Source organism: Equus przewalskii, chromosome 7 (assembly GCF_037783145.1).
Source record: "Equus przewalskii isolate Varuska chromosome 7, EquPr2, whole genome shotgun sequence".
Classification (NCBI taxonomy): domain Eukaryota; kingdom Metazoa; phylum Chordata; class Mammalia; order Perissodactyla; family Equidae; genus Equus; species Equus przewalskii.
The window spans coordinates 15,075,013-15,099,040 of record NC_091837.1 but is presented as its reverse complement, the minus strand read 5'-3'; the positions used below and the strand labels follow the sequence as shown (position 1 = coordinate 15,099,040).

General features: G+C 55.5%; 1 protein-coding gene across 7 annotated transcripts; it reads right to left on the bottom strand.

Moving 5' to 3' along the window:
* Window positions 1–690: 690 nt before the first annotated feature.
* On the bottom strand, window positions 691–23,763 carry MSI1 (musashi RNA binding protein 1). 7 transcript variants are annotated; one of them, XM_070628711.1, is made up of 15 exons: window positions 23,554–23,763; window positions 23,344–23,384; window positions 22,703–22,784; window positions 22,520–22,604; window positions 19,566–19,607; window positions 17,914–18,006; window positions 14,253–14,301; window positions 13,007–13,089; window positions 12,165–12,282; window positions 9,124–9,204; window positions 7,869–7,925; window positions 4,943–5,011; window positions 3,966–4,153; window positions 3,453–3,516; window positions 691–2,464 (listed from the first exon to the last, which is right to left on the bottom strand). In XM_070628711.1, the coding sequence occupies exons 1-14, from the start codon at window positions 23,610–23,612 to the stop codon at window positions 3,475–3,477; spliced, it is 1,089 nt and encodes a 362-aa protein (XP_070484812.1). In that variant the 5' UTR covers window positions 23,613–23,763; the 3' UTR covers window positions 691–2,464; window positions 3,453–3,474. The 7 variants fall into 7 exon arrangements, with proteins under 7 accessions (XP_070484812.1, XP_070484813.1, XP_070484814.1 ...); XM_070628712.1 differs by having other exon boundaries at window positions 3,966–4,120; window positions 23,554–23,750; XM_070628713.1 differs by lacking the exon at window positions 7,869–7,925 and having other exon boundaries at window positions 23,554–23,756.
* Window positions 23,764–24,028: the final 265 nt, after the last annotated feature.

Here is a 24,028-nt window from a genome sequence, read left to right as displayed (position 1 = left end):
CCTCTAATCTACATTCTGTCTCTATGAAGTTACCTATTCCAGGTACCTCATATACATGGAATCATATGATATTTGCCCTTCTGTGACTGGCTTCTTTCATTTAGCATCACGTCTTCAAGGTTCATCCATGTTGTAGCACATGTCAGTACTTTATTCCTTTTCATGGCTGAGTAATATTCCATTGTATGGATAGACCATATTTTGTATATCCAATTATCTGTTGATCCATACTTGAATTGTTTCAGCCTTTTGGCTGTTTGAATGCTGCTGCTATGAACATTGGTGTACAAGTATCTATTTCGGTCCCTACTTTCAGTTCCTTCAGGTGTATGCCTAGGAGTGGAATAGTTGGAGCATATGGTAATTCCATGTTTAGCTTTCTGAGAAACTATTGAACTGTTTCCACAGTAACTGCACCATTTTACATTCCCACAGCAATCCAATTTCTCCACATCTTCACCAACATTCGTTATTTTCTGTTTTTTTGATAATGGCCATCCTAGTGGGCATGAAGTGGGTTCCCATTGAGGCTAAGCTTTGAGGCTGGTCAAGAAGTTGGAGATGGAAGCTGGGTCAAGTGGAAAGTGAAGACTGTTCCAGGAGAAAAACAGGAGAAGGGAAGGGGGAACAGGGTATCATTGGGGTGCCTGGACCTGAATACACACAGAGACGCAAGACACTCAAGCCCAGTACCGTTTTCAAATAATTTATTAGGAATTTAAAACTGAAAATAAAACCTGGAAAAAGAAGTTACAGATGTGGAGAGAAGAGACACCGGAGGGTGGTAACTTGCTGGCTTTGAAACACCATGTAACATCTTTTTAAAAAATTCCCCAAACAAATCAGAAAACGGAATTCCAGGGCCCTGAGCCCATGGGTGGGCCCAGCGGGGTGGGGGGAGTCACAGGAAAGGGGAGGAAAGGGAAGCTGAGTCTCTCATGACTCAGCTTAAATGTGTAGAAAATTAAAAATAAAAACCAATAAAATGCAGCTTCTCTTTTATTAGGAAACATTAAAAAAAAAAAAAAAAGAACACGAAGAGCCGCGCATCTCAGTAACAAAGATTATTGCTTTGTGTTCTCAGGGCTAATAGGTTAAGCACCTCACACACACAATTAACTCTCCAAAGGGACTTTTAAGGGGCGGGGACTATGACGGGGAAGGGAGCTTATGTCTCCAGCCTCAGACCTGGGGGAGAGGGACACAGACAGCGGGGACAGTGACGGGTGGGCCTCAGCCCTGCCACGCCAGCCAGGTCACTCACTGTTCATGAAGTCAGACCCTGAGCCTCTTTTTCCTTTGAACGGGGCTCGAGGGTGAGGGGCTGCCAAGGGGCTCTGGCCATGGGACCATCCTGGTGGGAAACTTCAGTGAGAGAATGTGGGGGTTCCCTGAGAAGCCCTTTGCTTTCCCCTGGGGTCCACCCCTTCCCAAAGTGCCCCCTGATGCCCACTCATGGGGGGGCTCAGAGCAGAAACCATGAAGGCCTGACCTAGGTAGGGGGCAGGGGGAGACCTTTGGAGAGTTAATTCCTTTCCAGCAGTGGCTCCGGGCGAGCCCTTCTCTTCCCTCGCCCCTTGCCCCCATACTGGGTTTCCGGGGTGAGCAGGCCCAAGGCCTTGACCCCTAGGGCCTGAGAGAGTGGGCCTGCCTTGGCCACAGTTGAGGCCTGCAAGCTTACAGTAACGGTGTCTGAGGAGGGGACAGAAACACAGGGGGCGACCTTTGCCGGGTGGGGCGAGGCGATGCCCTCACCCCAAGGGGTCTTAGAGAGGGGTGGGGGCTTCACCTCCCAGTATTTACATATGATACAGGACGGGATGGTTCCAGGGGCTCGGCCTGGCCTGCGCAGCCCTGTTCTCCTCTCCAGGGCTGGAGGGAGGTGGCCAGGGGCCCACACCCACATAGATATTTTGTTCTCAGCTGGTGGGGGGCACCTGGCCCCTTGCCCCCTGAGGCCTGGGGCTTCACATTCACAAACCTAGAAATAGTTTAAAAAACAGTTTCTTTAAAAAAAAAAAAAGGGAGGGAGGAAAGGAGGGAAAATCAGAATAAAAAACAAGCGCTGGGGCTGCGGCCTGTAGCAGGCTCCCTCCGCCCTCACTCTAGCTATGCACAAATACAAAAGCCTCCTTGGGGGGGTCCTATGGGGGCGCGGCGGGGAGGGAGGGGCGCAGACCCGAGGGGGAGAACCAGGGGCGGTGGGGGGCAACCGGCTAATCCAAAATAAATAAAAGCGGGCAGGAGAGGGGCAGGCGGGGGAGGGGGCCAGGGGCAGAGGAGGGGCGGTTAGTAGGGGAGCCCGATGCCGTCCAGGGGCAGCAGGGCAGGGGCCGGGCCCGGGGGTCGGGGGCAGGCAGTAGCGGTCCGAGTCGCTGCGGGGGAGGGGGCGGCGGCTGCGGCTGAGGTGTCCCGCCCCCTCGCTGGCTCACTCGTGGTCCTCAGTCAGCTGCAGGCTGGGGCGCTGGAACACAGCCGAAGGTTAGGGGGACCCGGGGTCCTGCCCCCTGACCTCTCCAGCCCACCCTGCCTCTTTGCGACCCCAGAACACGTCTCCCGGTGCCTAATGCCTCTTCCCTAATCCCCTCCTGGACAAGCTTTGTTCACACACTTGGCACTTGCCTTTCCCTGTCTGGAACACTCTTTCCCCAGATTTTGAATGACTGCATTTATTCATGTGTCACTTCTCAGAGACGCCCTTTCCGAACCCCTAAGCTGAAGTAGGCTGTTCATGCACAATTCGGAATGATCTCGTTTGTTCACTTGATTTTTAACTGTAGAATGAGCCAGGGGCCTTGTCTGTCTTATACATCCCTCTTTCCTGGAATAGCGCTCAAAACAGTTGTTTGAACGAAGGAATAAAAAAACAAAATGTCACTGGTTCAATGGTGCCCCGCCATCTGGCTGTACAGTACATGAGGGCTGTGCATACAGGGCTCTCTCTGTTTACGTACGTATATCCATGGCATCCTGTTTTAACAGCTGTGTAATATTCCATTGGGTGCATAAACTCGAATTTGTCTAACCACTCTCCTTTTCATGGGCATTTCAGTTGTTTGCTAGTTTTAAAATAAATGCCTAGAAGCAGAATCACTGGGTCAAGGGTATGAATGTTTCAAATCTGGATAAACACTGCCCCGCTGCCCTTTGGAAACCCTGAGCCAGTTTGCAGTTTCCCCCACAGCCTCATCAATGATGGGCATTAGCAATCTTAAAAACATCCTCGCCCGATGAGTGGCATGTGCTGTCTCATTGTTTCCATTTACATTTTTTATGTAGCAGGTCGAGCAGCTTTTCATGTCCACTGATCATTGCTGGCATGAAGGTCTGTCGCCCCACTGGACTGTGGGTTCCGTGAAGGCAGGGATGGGGTCTGTGTCCTATACTGGGCTGCCCAGGTACCATCCTCCCCAGTGCCAACCCCATCCCAAGACTCCTCCCCATCTCCTCACCTCCTGCCACCTGTCTCCTGCTTCAGTGGTACCCATTGGTGAAAGCTGTGGCAATCAAGGGGCCCTGGAAAGAAAAGAATTTGACTCCTAGATTCTTGGGGGAAGCAGAGAAAGCCCCAGGGCTCCTACTCTCTCCTTCAGGAAACCCAAGGTGAGGTGCAGACTCTTCTCTAGCCCTGCCCATATCATCCCCACTGCAGACCCACTTAAAGATTCTCCGGGGTAGGGCCTGGGAATCTGCATATAAGCAGGACCCTGGATAAAATGAGAGCACCCTGAGCTAGTATCTAGCCTCTGTGCAGGCAGAGATGAGTCTCATTGCACAGCATCCCCAGGGCCCACCTAATGCCTGGCACATGCAGGGTAATCAGTAAAGGCCCAGAGAATGAACGACGTCCCCCTTGGTGACACTGTCTTTCTCCATCCATCCTCCCTTGCCTCCCTTCTGCCCCGAAAGATAGACAAGGCCTCTCCCGCCTCCAACTTTGGGTTCCTCCAGGACCTGCCACTCACCCCAAGACTGTGGCCGAAGCCAGTGCTGGGGGCGGGGCTGGCAGCACTGATGTAACTGCTGACCCCCGAGTCCTGGTTGGCTGCCCCATAGAGCTCGGCCATGGGACCGGGGCTGGTGGTCCCCAGGAAGCCCCCTGTGCGGCTGGGAGTCGAACCTGGAGGGGGAGCCATCGTCCAGGGGTGAGAGCCTGGCAACCCAGAAAGAAGACGGTGATAGCCCTGGTGCCCTCTGCTGCCCACGGCACCCCTCCAATCTGCTCCACCCACCCTGACCTTGACCCCCTCCTCCTCCCCATCCCCCTCACATCCCAGTCCAGCCTGTGGGTCTACCTCCTGGAGATCTTTGCAAGTCTATCCCCCCCACTAGCCCTGGCCCAGGCCCCCAGCATCTCTTGTCTGACCCCCAGCAGCCTCCTCACTCATCTCCAGGCCTCCCCTCTTGAGTCTTTCAAACCTTTCCCCACGCTGCAGCTGAGTGTATTTTCTAAAACTGACATCATACCACTGCTTACAATGTTCAGTATCTCCCCAGGGCCTGGTTCCTCCTTCCTCCTCCTCCCCACTCCCCATCCCTGCACTCCACCCATGCTAACTGGCTTCTGAGCCTTTGCACATGCTATTCCCTCTGCTGGGAACACTCTTCCTCCTTTTTGCCTTCCAATCGGAAGTTAAGAGGCCCTTCCTCCTGGCAGCCTTCCCGAGAGGCCGTGGTGATGAGCTCCTCTGGTACCTGATATCATCCTTCAATCTTATTGCCTTCTAAAACCTGCGGTCCCCACGGGCCTGTGAGCTCTGGAGGACAGAGACCACGTCAGTCTCCTTCCTGGCTGGCTTGCCAGGTGCTAGTTCATCCTTGGTGAGTGAATGAATAAATGAGTCCCTCTGAGAAGGGGTGGCAGTGGCCACTTTCCTTCCCCTCTAGACTTCCTGGCCCCCTGCACCCCCTCCCTCGCTTCCTGTACCCCTGAAGGCCTCACCTGTCCCTCGAACCACAGCCGCTGCTGCCGCCGCTGCTGCCATTGGTCCGTAAGCAGTGAGAGGAATGGCTGGAAGGAAAGGCATGTGTGCTTCAGCGTGGCGGGTGAGGGGACGGAGGTGGACGAAGGACCCCCCTCTGGGCAGAGCCTCTCCAGCCTGACCCCACCTTAGGGGGGTCAGTGTAGCCCCAGGGTCAAGGCAGAAAGAGCTCCCTCGGGCTGCCATCCGTGCCCTGACCCACAGAATGGATGGAGAAAGGAGAGAGGACAATTTCCCCCTGGACTCCAGGGACACACTCGACCAACCCAAAACTCATGGCGGGGCAGGGGCGGGCACCCCAGCCTGAGCGGCTCTGAGCATTGCCCACAGCTGCCCCTTTCTCCAGGGAGTACCCTTGCCGCATGGGGCCACCTAGCCCAGAGGTACCCAGGAGGTTACGTCCCTAGTCCCAACCCCAGCCCACTGCAGCCAGTGACTGACCAATGAGGGTTCAAGAAACCAGGCCCATTGCTTAAAGGGGGGACTGACTCTGAGGTGCAGGTCGTGCCCCAGAGCCCCTTGAGGGATCAGGCTGGAGCTGGACTCCGGTGAGGCCACAATTCTGCTTCCCTCACTCCTCTTCTAGACCCTCAGGAAGCTGTGTGCACGCACCGCCCTGCCTCAGGGCCCCGCTTACCGCCCCCCAGCCAGAAATGACCACTCCCTCCCCCAAACTCCCTCAGCCCCTTTTCTCTGATCCCCTCTTCAGACACAGGCATCTTATTCCCTTGTTTGCTGTCTGCCTCCACCCTGACCTCCACAGCACCTAGCACTACGCTGCCTTGTATACAGTAGGTGTTCGATAAATGCCAGCTGAAGGAGTAGAAGGGAGCTCTGCTTCAACAACTGGTTGGCTTGAGCCTGCAGCTCCCTGGGGCTGGGGGTGAGCGCCCCCTACTGCTTGGCTCTGCCCGTGCAGCCCCCAATAGGCTACACCCCGCCCAGAGCCAGAGCCCGGGTCTGCAGAGGTGGCATTTGCCCTCAGGAACACCAGGCTCCCATCCCAAGATGCAACCCTTGGGGCTGTTTTGGTGACCCTGGCCCTGAACCGGAACTGGACTTGTGGCTAGGGACTCTCGAAAAGGCCCCTAAAAATCCTTGGCAAGGTCACTGGGCTGGGAGATTAAAATCTAGGACAGCATGGTTCCTGCACCACGAGGAGCCTTGCCTAAGATCTTCATAGAGTTGGCTCCTTCTCACTCAGACATCACCTCCCCTGAGAAGCCTTCCCTGGCTACTCTCACTGACGCAGCCCCTTGCGTCCAACCCTAGCACCTTAGCACATCTCCGTTTTATTTTCCTCGTGGAACTTCCTCACCCTTCAAAGTATCTTATTTATTACTTACTTGTTTGTTTACTTCTTTATTGCTGTCTCCCTCCACTAGAATACCTGGTCCGAGAGGGCAGAGACCTTGTCTATTTCATTCACGGCTGTATCCCCCCCACTGCCTGGAACAGCATCTGGCACACTAAATATTTACTGAATGCATGAAGGAAGCACTCATATCTCCCAAAAGTGAGAGGAAAGTTTGGACCCCAGACCTCCAAGAAGTGCTGAGCCTTGAACGCACTTCCTCCCCTGCCAAGACGTCTGCAGAGGGGGCATTTCCTCCCTCAGTTCTGGAAGGGCAGGCGCCGGACTCTGAGGTCTGGTTTGGGGTCCCTGCGGGCATTTCCACAAACCAAAGTCAGCGTGGCTAATCTGAGCCAGTGCTTATCACAACCGTCAAGAATTACTTATTTGTATAAAAAGCATTTAGTTCCCTCTCTAGACTACAAGTTCTGTGGAGCTGGGCCTGCCTCTGTCTTGCCCCTGCTCTGCCTCCGGGGCCTGGCAGCGTCCCCCACAGTAGGTCCTCAGCACAGAGTTCTTAAATGAGTAAAAAAGACCCCTTTCCGCCTCCCCTCGCTCTGCTCAGGAAAGAGCCTCTATCACGCCCACCTCCAGGGCTCTACGCCCTCCCCTTCCTTCACTTCGTGTCTCTCTCCTCTCTCCCCCATTTTGGGGGACCCCTGAGCACACCTTGGAAGGAAGGTCTCCTCCAAAGCAACACCCATGCTCACATCCTCCACACACGGCCAGGTTGGGGGGGAGAGTCTGAGGGTGGGGGCGGGGGGATAAGCAGGTTGAACAGAGAAACCCCTTGCAGCACCCCCATCCGCATATGCCCTTCCCCTGCCCCTGGCCTTGGCCTTGGCCTTGACCCCAGCTCCAGAGCTGAGCTGATGACCCAGAGGAAAGCTCCCGCTGGAGAGCTGGCTCTGGATGACCAGCACTTTCATCCTGCTTGCCCAGAAGTTGCAAGTGGACAGCCCAAGGGCTGGATTCAGCCCTCAAATATGTTTCATTTGGCCCAAAGTATTTTAAAAATTTGGAATTTCTTGCCAACATTTGAAAATAATTGAAAAATTCCTTCGAAAGCAAAAGCCAGATTTCTGGCTTCTCTTGGAAGATAAGATCTGCAAGTACTGGGTCTGCATCCCATCCGGGGAAGGTCACTGACACCGAGTGGAGGCATGCCCACTCCAATCTGCCAAAGTCCTCGCCCAGCCCACTCTGCTCAGAGTTTGAGACCCTGGCTTGTTCACCGCTGCATCTCAGAGCCTACACGCTGCCTGGCACGCAGGAGGTGCTAGATAAATATTTGCCAAATGGATGAATGAGCAGCTTTGCCTCCATCTGCTGGGTTTGGCCCTACGCCCCACCCTTAAGGGCCATGCAACTACACAGGCTGGCCAGTGCCCGGCAGAGCCTGCTGTGTCCCCACAGCTGGAGGGCTGGCCGGCAGGGGAAAAGGGTTCCACTAGCTTTCCCGGGAAAGGTCCCTGAGTCCTTCTCTTCCTCCCCGTGTGGCCTGTGAGATGTATGAAATCCGAGCGACTGACCTGTAAGCTCGGGGAGGACTGGGGCGCTCGGGAGAGGGGTCCGCTCTACACGGAATTCTAAAATGAAACGTAAAACAGCTTAGGAAGATGCAGGGGAGGCCCCTCGGGCATGGCCCACGGAAGACAAATGCACCCACAGGGACACTGGGTGGGGAGACAGGCCATGCACAGGACCAAGAGCTGGGGATGGGGAGAGCATGGCCCTCAGCAGGCAAGGCTGGGGAAGGAGACAGAGAGAGAGAAAGAGTGGGCAGAGTTGCCACCTATACCCTGGGCACAGGGCCATGTTGGAGCTCCCGTTCCTGGTGTTTCTTAAAAGGCTTGAGATTGTATCAAAATATCTCCCAGAATCCTCCTCTCCTTCTATTTTTTGGGGGAAGGAGGAGCTGGGAAGGCAGCACTGATGCAAAGTGATGATCCCAGAGCAGGTCAGGCTCGGGTTGGGCCCAGCTCCACCACCTTCTCACTGAGCCATCTCAGCAAGTCCCTTTTCCTCCCGGAGCCCGACTCCTCCCTATATAATGGGGGTCACACTCCTCTCCCATGAGACTATCGTGAAGATTCGACAATATAATGTGTACAGAGGATTCCAAGCAGGACAGCTCAAGACACAAATGATACGAGTTCGCAGAGATGTTCTAAAAAAATAAGACCAAAAAAAAGAAGCCTTGCAAAAATATATTTCAAGGAAAACAACATTGAAAAGTCATCATGGGAAAGTTCAGCTCCTTCTTGGGCTTTCTGCCACTTATTTGAAGGTCTAGTGTTATTTTTATTTTGAATTACAAGTGAGGGTGATGATCATCATGCTTTTAAACTATTTTTCAGCATTCACGGTCTCCAAAGGTCTTAGCCTTGAAAGGGCTCAGGGTACCATGAGGTCATTCTAAGTGTGTCCATAAAGACAACCGATGCTGGCCCTCAGGGAGCCCCCCCCCCCAGCCCAAGCCCAGTGCCCTCTTTGGTGGAAGTGGCAACCCCAGAGTGGGATGGGGAGGAGAGAAAAGCAGGAGGCAGGCAGAGAACGGTGCCATGCAGGGCCGTGCCGGGAACCCCCCGCCCCCAGCTTCTGGGGAAGGGGTGAGGAGGGGATGGGTGGAGAGAGGCGCTCCTTCCTCAGACATGCCCTTCCTTCCAAGCGTCCAGCAGGCAGACCCCCTCCCCAGCCATGCACCCCTAGACACCACCCTAAGGAGTGAGACTGCCTGGGAACCGGGGACATGCTGGCAGCAGAGGGACACTGAGCAGGACTTACCGGGGAACTGGTAGGTATAGCCAGGGGCGAGGCCTGTGTAACTCCTGCTGGCGTAGGTTGTGGCTTGGAAACCGGGGTAACCTGATGGAGCAAGGGGGCTAGCGTCACATGCCTCACCTCGAGCTCGGACCCTGCTCCAGGGGAGGGTCTGAGCCACTCATTTCCCTCCCCATTTCATATCACAAATAAGTCACATTTGCCAAATACCTTCTGCATGTCAAGCTCTGTAATAAGCCTGACGCACCCTTTATCCTCTCATTAAACCTCACAAGAACTCTAAGAGGTAAGTCATATTAGGAGCACCATTTTACAGATGAGGCTCAGAGAGGCTAAGAATACTGCAAACCCCTTATCAAGGCCCTTTGTGCTCTAGCTCCTGCCTCCCTCCCCTCCTCATCTACACTCTGCCCCTCGCTCACTCTGCTCCAGCCACATTGGCCTCCCTGCTGTTTCTCAAATTCACCACACACCTTCCCACCTCAGGGCCTTTGCACAGGCTGTTTCCTCTGCCTGGAACACTCTTTCCCCAGGTTTTCGCATGACTGTGTCCTTCTCATTGTGCAAGTCTCAGCTCAAATGTCACGTCCTCAGAGAGGTCATCACACAAGAGTCCTCCCTCCCTCCCACCAGTTACAATATTTAGCATGTCACTTTCATAGTACTGCTGATGGTCATTTTTTGAGCTCATCTCAGGATTTCTTAAAGTGCTGATTTTTTGTCTTCCCCATCTTTTATTTCTGTCCTCCAGCATGAGCACAGTGCCTGCTACTTAGCATGCATCTAATGAATATTAGCAGCTTTGAAAGAAAAATCATACAGCGAGTAATAATGGCACAATTGGGATTCAAATTCAGATATGACTGGCTCCAAGGTTCTTAACCACCATTCTCACTATTTGTTAAAGGTTTTCTGGAGGCTGGCCCCATGGCCAAGTGGTTAAGTTTGCGCGCTCTGCTTCAGTGGCCCAGGGTTTTGCTGGTTTGGATCCTGGGTGTGGACATGGCACCGCTCATCAAACCATGCTGAGGTGGTGTCCCACATGCCACAACTAGAAGGACCCACAACTGAAAAAAAAATACACAATTATGTACTGGGGGGTTTTGGGGAGAAAAAGAAAAAATGAAAATCTTTTAAAAGATTTTCTTTCTTTTTTTTTCATTTTTTTTCCTGGTGAGGAAGACTGGCCCCGAGCTAACATCTGTTGCCAATCTTCCTCTTTTTGCTGAGGAAGACTGTTGCTAAGCTAACATCTGTGCCAATCTTCCTCTATTTTGTTTGTGGGCCACCACCACAGCATGGCTTGCTGAGCAGTGTGTAGGTCTGTGCCCAGGATCCAAACCTGCAAACCTTGGGCCACTGAAGTGGAGTGCACGAACTTAACCACTACGCCACCAGCTGGCCCCTTTTTCACTTTTTAAATGGGGTAAAACCAGCTAATAAATCACCTTGAAAAGAAAACTTTCTCAATGTTCCAGATCAAAGGAGACCAAAGAGATAGGACAACTAAACGGAATAGCCTGCATCTTGTTCTGGAGGTCAAAAACATGCTATAAAGAATATTATTGGGTCAATTGATAAAACTGGAAAATAGATAGTAGATTAGATAAAAACATTGTATCAATATAAATTTAGTTGATAACTATACTGTGGTTACATGAAAGAAGATCCCTAATTTTAGGAAATACACAAAAATATTTAAAGGTAAAGGGCCACAATGCATGTAACTTACCCTGACATGATTCAGGAAAAAATCACAGGTGTACTGTGTGTGTATACATATATATGCTTGTATATATACACACACAGAGAAAATAATAAAGCAAATGGGGTATAATGTTAACAATGGGTGAATCTGGTAAAGGATATATGGATGTTTTTTATACTACTTTATTTTTGCAACTCCTCTGAAAGTTTGAAATTACTTCCAAGTAAAAAGTTAGAAACTTTAAGAGAAGACAGTGCCCCACTTGGAGGGTGTTCTCCTCACCCACCCCTTCTGTGATTCCAAACCTGACCCTGTAGCCCAGGCCATGCCCCCCTCCTCTGAATGCCCAGACACCCCTCCCCCATACCTGGCATAAAGACCCCCTTGTACTGTTCTCTTTCTGTGTACACATCTTGCCTCTCCAGGGAGTCTGGGAGCTTCCTGGGGGTCCGGCTCAGATTTTCCACCCTCAGTCATGGGCCCCAAGCACTGCTGACTCCTGCTCAAGTTGCAAGGCTCACGACAGCCTTCACCTCCTCCAGGGAGCCTTCCGGACCCCCAGGTGGGTTTGAGTGTCTCCTTGGGCCTCCCACAGCCTCCAATCCCTCTGTGCGGACACTGCCCATTTACTCCTGTCTCCCAGTTGATGGGGAACCCCACGAGGGCAGGTCCTGCCTCTCAGAAGCTGCTCAGTCAATATTAGTTGTAGTAATTAGCACGGCCTTCTTTTTGCCTTCCCAAAGGCCTTTAGGTCTTTGGAAATGTTCTACCCTCCGCCTGAAACACTTTTCCCCTTCCCCTCTCCCCTGTCCTCCCCCAGCTAGCTCCTACCCAACCTGAAGACTCAGCTTAAATGTAACTTCTTTTCTGGCTTCTCCGAGTCTTGATCAATCTCCCTACGACCATGCTCCCTTGGCACCCCACAATTCTCCATCCTAAACTTATTTATGTTCTTACTTATTTCTTTTCCTTCCCAGACTGTAAAGCGCCAAGGAAAGTCACGGTCATACTTCCTGGCACAGTGCCTGGCATTTATAGTTTCTCAGTAACTATTTTCTGGATGGACAGATGGATAGATGAATGAATGGACAGAAGGACCAATTAACATGGAACAACTGTACCATTCCTCTAGTTACCACCAGAGGGCAGCACCCCACAACCAAACCACCCCACCTTTGGTAGGACTGCCAGACCTGAGATCCTTGGTCTCCACTCCGGCCCAATGACTCAGGCAGGAGGACAGACCACAGAGGAGATGCAACACCCACACAGCCCCTGGTAGCCCGAGGAGCAGTTCCGGGCAGGAAGAAGCCACAGGTGCAGGCCTAGCACATACCCAGCATGCCGATGCCCAGCATGAAGGCGTCCATTCCGTAGGGCATGACTCGAGACCTCCCCCGGGCCGAGCCTGTTGGCGACATCACCTCTTTTGGCTGAGCTTTCTTACATTCCACCTGCAATGAGACCTGGCAGTCAGTCTCTCTTACAGTCCTAGCATCACCAACCCTCCTATTCCCTGGCAGGCCTCTTTATTGTTAATTTCAGCTACCATTTACTATGTGCTACTTACATAGTTACCACTCACTATGCGCTAAGCACTGTGTAAATGGCTTTGCATGCAATAGTTCATCAAATGCTTACACTAACCAGATGATGGAGGTGCCACTGCCACTCCCATTTTACAGATGAGGAAACTGAGGCTCAGAGAGGACAAGCCATCTGCCCAATGACTAGATTAGCAAGTAGTGGAATGAGGATTTTAACCCAGGTCTCTCTCAGTCCACTAACTATACTTTTTTTTTGGTGAGGAAGATTGTCACTGAGCTAACATCTGTGCCAATCTTCCTCGATTTAGTCTGTGGGATGCCACCACAGCATGGCTTGCTGAGTGGTGCATAGGTCTGTGCCCAGGATCTGAACCCACAAACCCCAGGTCGCCAAAGCAGAGCACGATAAATTAAGCACTACACCACTGGGCCAGCCCCAACCACCAGCCATACTTTTTAACCACCACGGGACACTGCCTTCCTGTGCCGATTTTTGGGGGGTGGGAGGACTGGCTCTGCCCCCGTGACCGTGAGGCCCCTCTGCCTGCCTCCAGAACCCCACGCGTCCCCGGCTGGCTCAGCCTGGAGCCTGTCTTCCTCAGCACCTCCACCAGATCCAATCCCCCCTCACCATTTTGTTGTTGATTTCATGGAAGTGAATTTCACACACTTTCTCCACGATGTCCTCGCTCTCAAACGTGACAAACCCGAACCCTAGATGGCAAAGGCAGGGTCAGAACCGGGGTTCATGGTCAAAAGGCAGTCCCTAGTCATACCAAGACCACCACTCCTCTCTCACAGGCTGGTGTCTGAGAGTTACCATAAGGCTCTGCCCACAGCCTAGGAACCTCTCAACTATCTGCTGAGATGGGGTTTCTAGTCCCAAGTCACAGATGGGAAAACCAAGGCCCAAGGTCATACAGTAAGTTAGAAAGTGGCAGAGCTGTGATGAAAATACAGTCAATGTACTTTTTCTCTTTCTCAGATACTTTCCAAAGAGGGAAGAAAGAACACATACAAATACTTATTTAAATTTACACAAAGATGTACACACTCAAACATATGTTTGTCACAGTCACACATATACATGACTTGTAGTGCACACACACGCACACATACACAACCAGGCACTCCTATATCACACAGACACTCACCAGTGCTCACAAAGGTCCCCCTACATGTACACAGTTACCCTGACACACCAGACATACACAAACATTCAGACATAGACACCATCATATGCACAGATATAAACACACACACAACAGCACATACCCCAATCCCAAAACAGGCCAAAACACCCAAAGCCCTGAAGCAACTGGAGAAACAACCCCGCCCCCTCCTGGGTGTGCCCCAGGGGCTGGAATGGGATTTCTCAGAAGGCAAGGCCCTTGGGAGAAAAACCACCAGGCAGTGTACACACTGTGGCCCAGAGGCTCACAGCTTCAGGGGCAAGGGGGCTGGGGGCTGGGCTCTGCCCGTGGGTGGGGGTTAGGGGGCAGTGGCAGGAGCAGACTGCCCAGGATTGTGGAGTCAGCCTGACCCTGGGGCAGCGTGGCTTCAGCTCTGGTTACCAGGGACAAGGTAAGCCCCGGCAGACACAGGCTGGGCAGACACCGGCTGGCGGGGGTGGAGGGCCCGGTCTGCAGTGAGGAGGTCTGCTCCTCTGCTCCTCTCGGGTGTCTGCAATTCGGCAAGTTTCTAGCACAGGAAACGGCGGGACAAAAGCCTTCTGTAAGGCCAGGCCCGAGAGAGGATGCAGATCCTTGGGGATAGGATGTCAGGAGGCGAGATGAAAGGGCAGCTGTGACCTGCAGCCCCCTGGCTGACCACAGTCCCCCAGCCTGGCCTGGGAAGGGGGAGGGGGCCACACTCACCTCGGTGCCGGTTGGTGGTTTTGTCAAACATCAGCATGGCATCGTCCACCTGAAACAGAGCCTACCATGGAGGACCCACCAGGTACCAGGGGACCCACCACAACCCAGGAGCAGGGGCTCCCACACCCACCCCCTCTTGCCCAGTCTAGGCTTTATCTTAAACCTGCTCCCTGGGCAGGGGACAACTTTCCATCTGCAACCCCAACTGGATGCCATAGCACCCTTCTTTCAGCCACCAGATTCTCAATGGACCAGCCTGCAAGTATTAAGCACCAAATATATGCCGGGCACTTTGCCCCATCATCCTCTCCACATTCCCCATATGGTAAGATCCTCATTTTGTAGATAAGGAAATGGGCTCAGAGAGGTGAAGTCACCTGCCCAAGGTCACACAGCAAATCCTAGACCAAGCCTGGGAGGAGGAGGCACAGAATGGGTGCTAGAGGAGGAAATACAGACACAAGATATGAGATGGAGAAGTGAAAGCCTCTTCCCTTTTTGCAAGAGGCCAGGAGGACAGCAGCCGCTCCAGCCAGACTTGACTCCCCTCTCCTGGTACAGATCTTTTCCTCTAATTGAGGTTTCCTTTCGCTAGAGGCTGTAATTAAAGCAAGTAGAGTTCAGTGCCTGGGCTGCTTGCCTCCCACTGACTGGGGGAGGGGAAAGAGGCTGAGGAAGAGGGGGGTCCACATGATCATCGCCCCCCCCCCCTTGGACCCCAGTCCTCTCTTCTTGCTCCTCCCTCAAGACACCCCCTTGGATACAAGGACAGCCAAAGGCCTTAGCTCGCCTCCCGCAGTCCCATCTCCCTCCCTTTCCCTACATCTGGTGCTTCCTCCTTGCCCTCTGAATTCTTCAGCCAATGTCAGCTCTCTCCTGGGGTTAAGCTAAGGTCTGATTCATCCTGGGTGGAAATCAAGGGCTGCCTCTGATACCCCCCTCCCCGCCACTTCCCACTCCAGCTGCCGACCCTCCCCCAAGTGGTCAGACACTCAAAGGATGAAGACAAACTTCTCGAGGCCACAAGGCACAGCCTGTCCCCCACTCTCTTTCCAGGCCCGTCACCTGCCTCATTCAATTGGAAAGGGCAGCCCTGAACCTGGTGGTCCTCCAGCTCTCCTTAGGCACCACGCTGCGCCAGGCCTCTGACTTTCCCCCAGAGTACTAGGACCCCACTGAGGCAGGAGGCAGCTGGGTCCCCGGAAAATCTCAGAGAGAAATGACGTCTCCCTCCCCAAGGAGCTTCCTGCCCCGGAGTGCCACCCTCACTCCCATCCTTATGGACTCATCCCAAATCACCTGGACCATCCAAACTAGACCGAACACTTCAGGATCAGCACATCTTCCCCTCCCCATTGCATAAACAATGGAAAAGAGAAACCCAGAAGGAAGAGCTGTGATAAAAATACAGGCTTTGAGTAGGACAGGCCCCAACTGGAATCCTAGATCCTGCATTTGCTGGTTGGGTAACCTCGGGCAAGTGGCTTTATGTCTCCATGACTCAGGTTCTTCATCTGTAAAATGGGCGTAACAGTGTCTATCATATAGGGAGGAGTTAAATGAGATAGTGCGTGTAACGCTTTTCATTCACAGTACCCGGGCTACAGTAAGTGCTTGATAAATAATGTCTATTATTATCTTTATTATGAGGGGTTTGCCCACAGTCACATGAGGGAGAGGAGCAAGGCAAGAGAGAGAACAGCCCAGCACCCCTGGCTTCGAAGCTTCCAGAAGGATAGTACCTGTGTCAGTTATGACCATGACCATCCAACTGAGCTCCTTGACTTGTGCTCAATAATTATTTTTGGAATGAATGAATGAATGAACGAGCCAGCCACACCCTCTTTCCTAATACTACAGCTTTGACCTTCTGCCTGACCAACAAATTGATTCAGCACAAATCTACAGCCTTCTCGCCTTCTTCTCCCCAGCCTTCCAACTCCACCATCCACAGCCCCCCAGATCCTTCAACCTGGACGTTGGCTGGACAGACCCCTAGTGGGGCAATGGGCTTGAAGCCAGGGCAGGGAGCCAGAAAAGTGGCTGGGGGTCCAGGGGACCCTCACTGGTGTCCCCTCCTGGGGCCAGCTGAGGGGAGGGAGGCTCCCAGCCCAATGTCCTTAATAGGCTTTGGTCTCCATGGGAACCCGGGGGCAAGGGGGCTCGGGCGGGGGGAGGGGAGGCGGCCGAGGCCTGCTGACCAGTGGGAGCCGCCAAGTTCGGCGGCCGCTAAGCCTGAGTGGCAGCCATGGCGGCTGACCATTGTTCCCCCCTCGGCGGCGGCCCCTCGATGCGGGCGGGGAGCCCCCCGTCGCGGGGCCCTTGGCATTCCCGGCTGTCCCCCTCGCTCCCTGGCAGCCTATTCTCCGGCTCCCCCTGGCCTCCCCGGGCCGGTTTCACATGCCAACGCCGATTTAGGCCCGAACAAAAGACGCGGCCGCTGACGGCTTCTCCTGGGGCCCGGTTGCCATGGCAACGCCGGCCCCGGGGGCAGGCGGCCTCCAATCACAGCTGCTGGATCAGATTAGTGCGAGCTCTAATGCTCGGCGCTCAGACACAAAGACACCCCGCCGGAGCCGAGCGGGGCCTGCTGCTTCCCAGGAGCGCCCTTCCCTCTGGGGCCCAGGCCGCCGACCTGCCCTCCGTCCTGTACCCGGGTCCCCACAGAGGAGCCTGAGCCTAAGCCTCTGGCCCCCACGCCGCCAGCATCCGCTGGCCAGGGGACCTCCCACCCTCTCCCTTTCTACCTTACAGACAGGGGGCTGGAAACCCACCCAGTCCCCGGCTCACATCCCATTCCCAAGCCACTTCTCCTTTGCCCTTTGCCTAACAGGGAACTGAAAATGCCTTCATGGGAAAGTAGAGACCCAGCCTGTAGCCTGTCTCCCATAGGAAAAGACCAGGGACCCCAGCACTAAGCAGCCGTACTTCACCCAGACTTAAGCCTTGGTCCCCTCATTGCCATCTCTCCATGGGACGTTGATGTTCACATTGCTCACCTTTCTGGGGACACCCTATTGTCTGATGTCGCCCCATCTCCTACTTCTTCGTAGACTAAACAGCCCAGAAATTTACGCTCGATGCACCTCAGAGCTGAGAGCCAATCCTCTGGACCTGATCAGGAATTTGGGGTGCTCTCTTCAACTCCTCCCCAAATAGCCAGGGGATCAGCACCCCCCACCCCCAGGTTCTGCCCCAAGCTCCCGACCTGTGCAAGCAGGGTGCTGAGTGCAATCGGGAGTCTTATTTATTGCCTCCTTATCATCATCACCAGGAAGGAGTGGGGGAAGGCACAACCGCCCCGTGGCCTGGACAGGTGCAAACTCCCAGGAGGCCAAGGGGTGACTGGATTGAACTGGCTATGGGAGCGCAGCCTCCCTCGGGAGAATGAAGATAAGCAAGAGAAAAACACAGGGGAAGTGCCATAACAGGGACAGCTACTGTGTGGCTTCTCTCCCTGGGGATGTGTCCAGTCTGAGGCCCATACATAGGCCAGGAGCCTGAACAGTGGGTTGGCCTGGCCTCACCCACAGAAGGAACCAGCCCCCTTTCACCTCTTCCAGGAACTGGAACGACCCGGCTGGACTCCGCTTGCTACTGACCAATTCTGCAGGGCCCCAATTCTAGACAGTCCCAGCAAGCACCCCCAGTTTTGACCCACCTTCCCGAACTGCTCAAAATATTGCTTCACGTCCTCCACCGTGGTGTTCACTGATAGCCCCCCCACAAAGATCTTCTTCGTTCGAGTCACCATCTGTTACGGGGAGGGAATGAGAAAGTAGGCATCTGAGTCCTGTGGCCTACCGCCACCAGCAGGGGCTCGAGCCCTCCTGCCAGGGCGCCAGCTGACAAGCTCTCTGTGGCCCCAGCCACTCGAAAGACCGCCCCCCCACCAGCTCCCTCTTGGACCCCCGCCTCTAGGCCTGTCATGGGCAGCTGTGTACCCCACAGCCAGGCTGTGCCTCCCTCCTACCTACCTCCCTGGGGTTGGGAAAATGCCTTCCCCAAGGACCAACACAGGTAAAGGGGCGGGTAGTCACCCAGAGCTACAGCCTACTTCAAAGACCCCACCAGCCCCCCTGAGGGAGGGCAAGGCCCATCACAGCGTCCCCTAGAACTCCACAACGACATTTTCCTCATCAACCTCCTCCCAACCCAACCTCTGGCAGCCCCGTGGCCCCAGCCCTGTTTTAGGAAGAACACATGGTCCTAATTACCCCAGGAGCGCATGGCTAATCCACGGCAATTCCCAGCCCCATCCTAACACTAAAGCACCTTCTGTCACCAAACTGCTTAATGGAATTAACCCAATTCTGACCATGTGCTCCCTGGTGCGGCTTCCTTCGAATACCTGCTCCGTAATTGCTTTCAGGCCCTCTGCTGGGCCCTTCCAGAGATGCCCTTTTCCTGTCTCCTAAAACTTGCCCCTCTCACTTCACTGTGGCAGGAGCTCAGTGCCACGGCTCAAAACCTTAAAGCATCCCACTTCCCACCAACCCCTTGCAAAGGGGGAGACTGAGATCTCCTGGAGAGGGCCATGGTCCTAGGACACATGAGAAGCCAGTGGACTTGGGGGGCCTGCTCCCTGTACTGTCTGTAATCGGCCTTCCTGTCTCCTATTTTCAACCGCTTAAAAATGAAGACCTGGCTAGTTGCCCTGGGGCCTGGAATAGAATCTTAGGCCCCTGCCCTGCACCCACAGTTTCAGGTGCTATATGGCTCAACTGCTCAGAAATCTGCTTTCCACACACTCAGAAAAACTCGCCACAGCACCAGGGAAAGAGAGCACTGGGAGGGCAGCCCCACTCACTCAAGTTGAAGGACAACAGGTGACAGATTCTATGGTCCCTTCCCCCTCTGCAAGCCCAACACATCTCACCCCAGAGGTAGGAGGGCGACTGGGGGGTCAGAGGTAGCTCCCTGGCCTGACTCTAGCTCAGCCTCAGGGGGTAAGTCTGTCCTGTGTTTGACCCCCCGAGGCACCAGGCACAGAGGCTGTGATCTCTGAGGGCAGAATCACACTGAAGGTCCAAACTGTAGTGGCTTCAAAAACACGGCAATGAATTGACTGAGGGGTTCCCCCTTCTCTCAACACAGGCAGCCCCCTCCCCAGTCCACCCCAGAGCACAGATGGAAAGATGCGTGGTGTCTGCAGTCCACAGAGCAAGGACATCAAGAATCCTCCCTCCTCTCATCCCAGTCCATTCCAGAAACACTCCAAACAGAGGTTCTGGAAGCATCTTCCCTAGAAGGGAATGCTGGGAAAATCGCTGCCCGCAGTAATGAGCCCCTCCCAGACCTAGTTACACCTACCTTAGGTTGTGCTCGTCGAGGAAAGGCCACCTTGGGATCAATCTGAAAGAGAAGGAAGGGGTAGAAGAGGCCTTGGTTATCGTACTTCAGATGGGTGACCACAGCCTTCAGCCCTGAGGACCTCTCTCGTCCCAGGACACAGAGGTGACACAGGGATGACAGAAACCACCACAGCCTCTGGCAGAAAGAGTGTAGTGGTTAAGCATTTAGGCCCCAGAGCCAGGCTGCTGGGTTCGAATCCTACTTCCACTCTTTCCTAGCTGTGAGACCTTACACACGTTACTTAACCTCTCTGAGCCTCAGGGTCGAGCTCACCTGCAAAATGGGCAGATAATAACATCCACCTCAAAGGGTCAGCTGTGGATCAATGTTTACAAAGCATCTGGCCTGGTGCTAGCTCACAGCAAGAACCAAAAGAAAACTAAGTAAAGTCTTACTCCTTCAAGTACCAGGTATACATACGGAGGGCCCTCCCCACACAGCTGACTTCACATGCTACCCGTCTAGGGGAGGCATGCAAACCAGACTCTGGAAGCCTGGTGAATGGAAATACTCTGACTGAAAAAGGCTTCAAGATAAGATTTCATAAACCAGCAGGAGTGGCCTCAGTTCTGCCTCCCTGAGACCATGGACATCTAACGGCCTCCTTGAGGCTGCCAGCAAACAGCTCCCTGATAATGCAGCCAGGCTTGGGGTGAGGCAGAGTGCAGGCCTTGCTGACGTGCAAGGATGCGGGACTTAGACTCAGAAGCTTTGGGCCCCTAGCCAAACCTGTGATCTTAGTAACTCGCCTGACCCCTCTGAGCCTCAGTTCCCTCATCTGCAAAGTGGGGACAATCACACCCACTTTTCCCAGGGGCAGCTGTGGGGACTCAAATGAGATAACGTGGGTGAAAGCAGCCCTTTGTGAACTGCCCTTCATTGCACAAACAAAGGTGCTATTGCCAGTGGGCCACCTTTGCCCTTGGCTGTGAACAACCAGAAGGGAAAAGCAAGATGCACCTGGGTACTATACCTGTACTCACAGACAGCACAAGCCAGAGCGTGACACTGGGATCAACGCAGGACCTACAAGGCCCGGTCAGGCCAGCGTGTCTTCCCTTCACATGGGTGGACGCCACTCAGAAGTTCACCAGCCAATCGCAGGGAAGATCTATCTTTCCCCAAAGTTCCTTCTGTTCAAAACTCAGCCTCGTTCTAGGCAAGCGGCTCTGGCTCCTCTCTGCCTGAACGCCACGAACCCAGGGACAGGCCTCCTACAGGCTCCCCCTCTGGAACTGCCCCTAGAGAAGGAACCTCCAAAATCCACGCTGGGGCAATACCTCCTCTCTCCCAAAGTCCCACTGGGCTCCAGAGAAAACCAGAGCTGCCCATTTCCCCAGTCTGGAGGTGTGATTTCGTACCTCCAAAGACATTTGCATCCTTCTACTTCTGGAAGCAGCCTCCCCAGCCACCAGAGAACCTCTCAGATAGTCCCCCTACATAGACCCTGCCAGGGAGATGGTACCCAAGCCACATCCCCGCAGACCCACGCACACCCGATTCCTGACACACCCCACCTCCACTCTGACTCACAGAAGGCAACATAAATAAAACCCAACAAGTAAATAAAAGGTGAAAGTCAGAACCCAAAATAGACTCCCCACAATAAACCTCCCTTCCTCCCTCCCCCCTTTCCCAGGCCAGAAACTGCCAAACACAAAGCCCTTGCCCTTTTGGAGTCCTGCATCTCAGAAAGATGCCCATCTCACCTTGCTTCCTCCCCTCTCTCTTCCCTTTATCAATCTGCCACGGCCCCGCCCCCAGCCCCAGCCCCTAACTCTCAGCTTCCTGAGCGCTGCAGAAGCCGTCAGTGCCTTCTGAGGACAGGGGATGGTAGGAGAACAGGCAGCTCGATGGCAGATAATCACCAAAAACAATAGGCCACTGTCTCTCCATTCCCAGCTTGGGTCACTCAGCCTGCGCCAAGAAGATCCTTTCAGAGCCGGCAAAGTTGAGGCCTGGCCTCATTTGCTCATTACCGCAAGAGAGCGAAGTGGGAGCCACTGGGCAGAGATAACAGGAGCTGGGGACAGGCGGTAATTTAACAAATTCTTGGGCACAACCAGCTATTGTTGCAGGTAAACAGGAGCCAGTGACTGACCCAAGCAGGGAGGCCCAGGGCTGGGGAAGAGTGGGGGAGTGTGGACAGAGATCACACTGTCCCAGGCCCCTGGCAGACGGTCACCCCCATCACAGACTAAGCCCTCCTCTGACTTTCTCCTTTTCCCTCGCCCCTTGAGCCAGGGCCTGGGCCAGCGCCCCCTGCAGGGCCCAAGACACTGGGGAGCAGTGGGACAGCAGCAAAATGTTCCAGGAGTTTGAATGCCAAACAAGCAGCTAAGAGCTAGCCCTCAGAAGGGCTCTTTCCAGGCAAGCCAGCTCCCTTCTCATAAATCCCTTCATGGGCCAGGCAGGTCGAGTCTTCCACACAAAGCAAGGAGCTCATTGACCAAAAGTCAGTGGAGGGAGGGAGGAAGTGGGGGGGATTCAGTGATGCTTTGCTATTGGTCTGGAAGGGGGGGTGGTGTCGCAGAGCCAAATACTAGTTAGAGTTCAGAGAAGCCACGGGATGGGTCACTGCAGCCCTGACTCACCCAATTTGGGCTAGGGGAGGGACCTAGCCCCACCCTAAGCTCCTCTCTGAGGCATCAAGATTAGTACCTATAGGGAGGAGGTGGGAGCTCCTCCGGAGGGGTGGAGGGATGCAGCATCTCATGGCAGGCCTGGGCTTTTTCTCCTCCCTCTCCTCTCAACTCTAGTGACAAAGTTTCAGAGCATGGCAGCCCTTTTACTCAGAAAACTCCCTCCTTCCTTGAGGACCCCGTTCAGCTGTCCCCTGGGGAGAGTCCTGACCCTCTCCTCCGGCAGCCTCCCTCTCCCAAAGGACCCCCGAAGCCCCGAGGACCACTCACTGTTTTGGAGTCGAGTTCGTGCCGCGATTGCGCCAGCACTTTATCCACCCCCGCCTGGTCCATGAAAGTGACGAAGCCGAAACCCCTGCGCGCGGTGGTGAGGGAGAGGCAGATGGTTACAAGGCAGTGAGTGGCGGTGGAGGGGGGCGAGCCGGGAGCAGGAGGAGGGGGTGAGGGGCTCACCTGGATCTCTTGGTGAGGGGGTCCCGCATCACCAGACACTCCTTCACCTCCCCGAACTGGCCGAAGTATTCGCGCAGCCCTTCTGTAACCACACACCCGCCTTCGCACCAGCCCGGGCCCCGCGCCCTTCCCCCCTCCCCCGTCCTTTGCCCCCAATGACCCCGGAGCGGCCCCGCCACCCCCGCGCCAAGCTGCCTGCGCGCTCTCCACTGCCCCCCCACCCCCAGCCCTCACCCGGCTCCGGTGGAGCCTCCTGGCGCCCACCCGGGCCCCAGGAAGCTGAGGGCCGAGCTTGGCTGGAGGGGGGACGGCTCCGGCCGGGTTCCCGCCGCTCCGGGAGCCGCCTCACAAAAGTTTGAGCCGCAGGTGCGAGCGGACTTGGCGCTGCCGCCGGCGGGTCTCGGGGGCCCAGCCCACCCCCCGATGCCCCCTGAACCCCTCATCTCCTCCCCTCCACCCGCTGGGCCGTGCGCGCTTGCCGATCGTCCTGCGCTCTCGGGGTCCCCGGGCGGGGCGCGAAAGAGGGCGCGGGGGCGCCCGGGGTCAGCAGGGCGCAGGGCCGGGCTGGGGTGTCCGGTTCCGGGGCGCCGGGGGGTCCGGAGTGCCCTGCCGGGCCGGCGGGCGCTCCCAGGCTCGCTCACCCTGCGTAGTCTGCCAACTGAGTCCCCCGATGAACATCTTGCTGCGGGAGGAGAAGAGACACAAAGGGCCCGCGTGAGCGCCGGGCGCCAGGGCGCAGGGGGCGCGGGCCCGGGCCCCGGGGAGGCCCGGCCCGACCCAGATCGGCCATGTTGGTGGGGCCGGGGCGGGCGCGGGCCGGGCAGGCCGGGCCGAGCCGGGCCGGGCCGTACCAGGGGTCGTGCGGCGAGTCCGGGGAGGCGAGGCCGGGCTGGGGCGCGTCAGTCTCCATCGGGAGCCGCGGGCGGCGCGGGCAGCGGAGCGGCGGCGGCGGCGGCGGCGGCAGCGCTCGGCGCGGGGCAGATGAGGAGCGCGGCGAAGGGGGCCGGACGGACAGGCCATGCTGCCCCCTCCCCCGACCCCGCTCGGGCGGGCGGGCGGGGACGGCCGAGGGGAGGGCCCGCCGGGGGCCGACCTGCCGGCTCCTCCCCCCGCCGCCCTGCGCGCATAAAGCCCCGCGCTCGCCCGCGCGCCCGGGCGCCCACGGAGGTGGCGGCGCCGGGACGCCGCTCCCGCCGGGCTCCCGGGTCCCCGAGGGCGAGAGAGACCCCGAATCCCGATGCGGGCCGGGACCAGGGCGCGGCCGCACCCCCACCCACCCCAGCGCGGGGGCCGGGCCGCGGGAACGCCCTCCCGGAATGAAGCGCT

What these genes read in the sequence shown, in the direction of transcription:
- MSI1 (XM_070628711.1), bottom strand. Translation starts at nt 23,612, where the DNA reads ATGGAGACTGACGCGCCCCAGCCCGGCCTCGCCTCCCCGGACTCGCCG. An exon ending in CCCCTCACCAAGAGATCCAG is followed by an intron (nt 22,605 to 22,702) that starts GTGAGCCCCTCA and finishes CACCGCGCGCAG; the next exon opens with GGGTTTCGGCTTCGTCACTT. An exon ending in CTATACCTACCAGTTCCCCG is followed by an intron (nt 7,926 to 9,123) that starts GTAAGTCCTGCT and finishes GTTTCATTTTAG; the next exon opens with AATTCCGTGTAGAGCGGACC.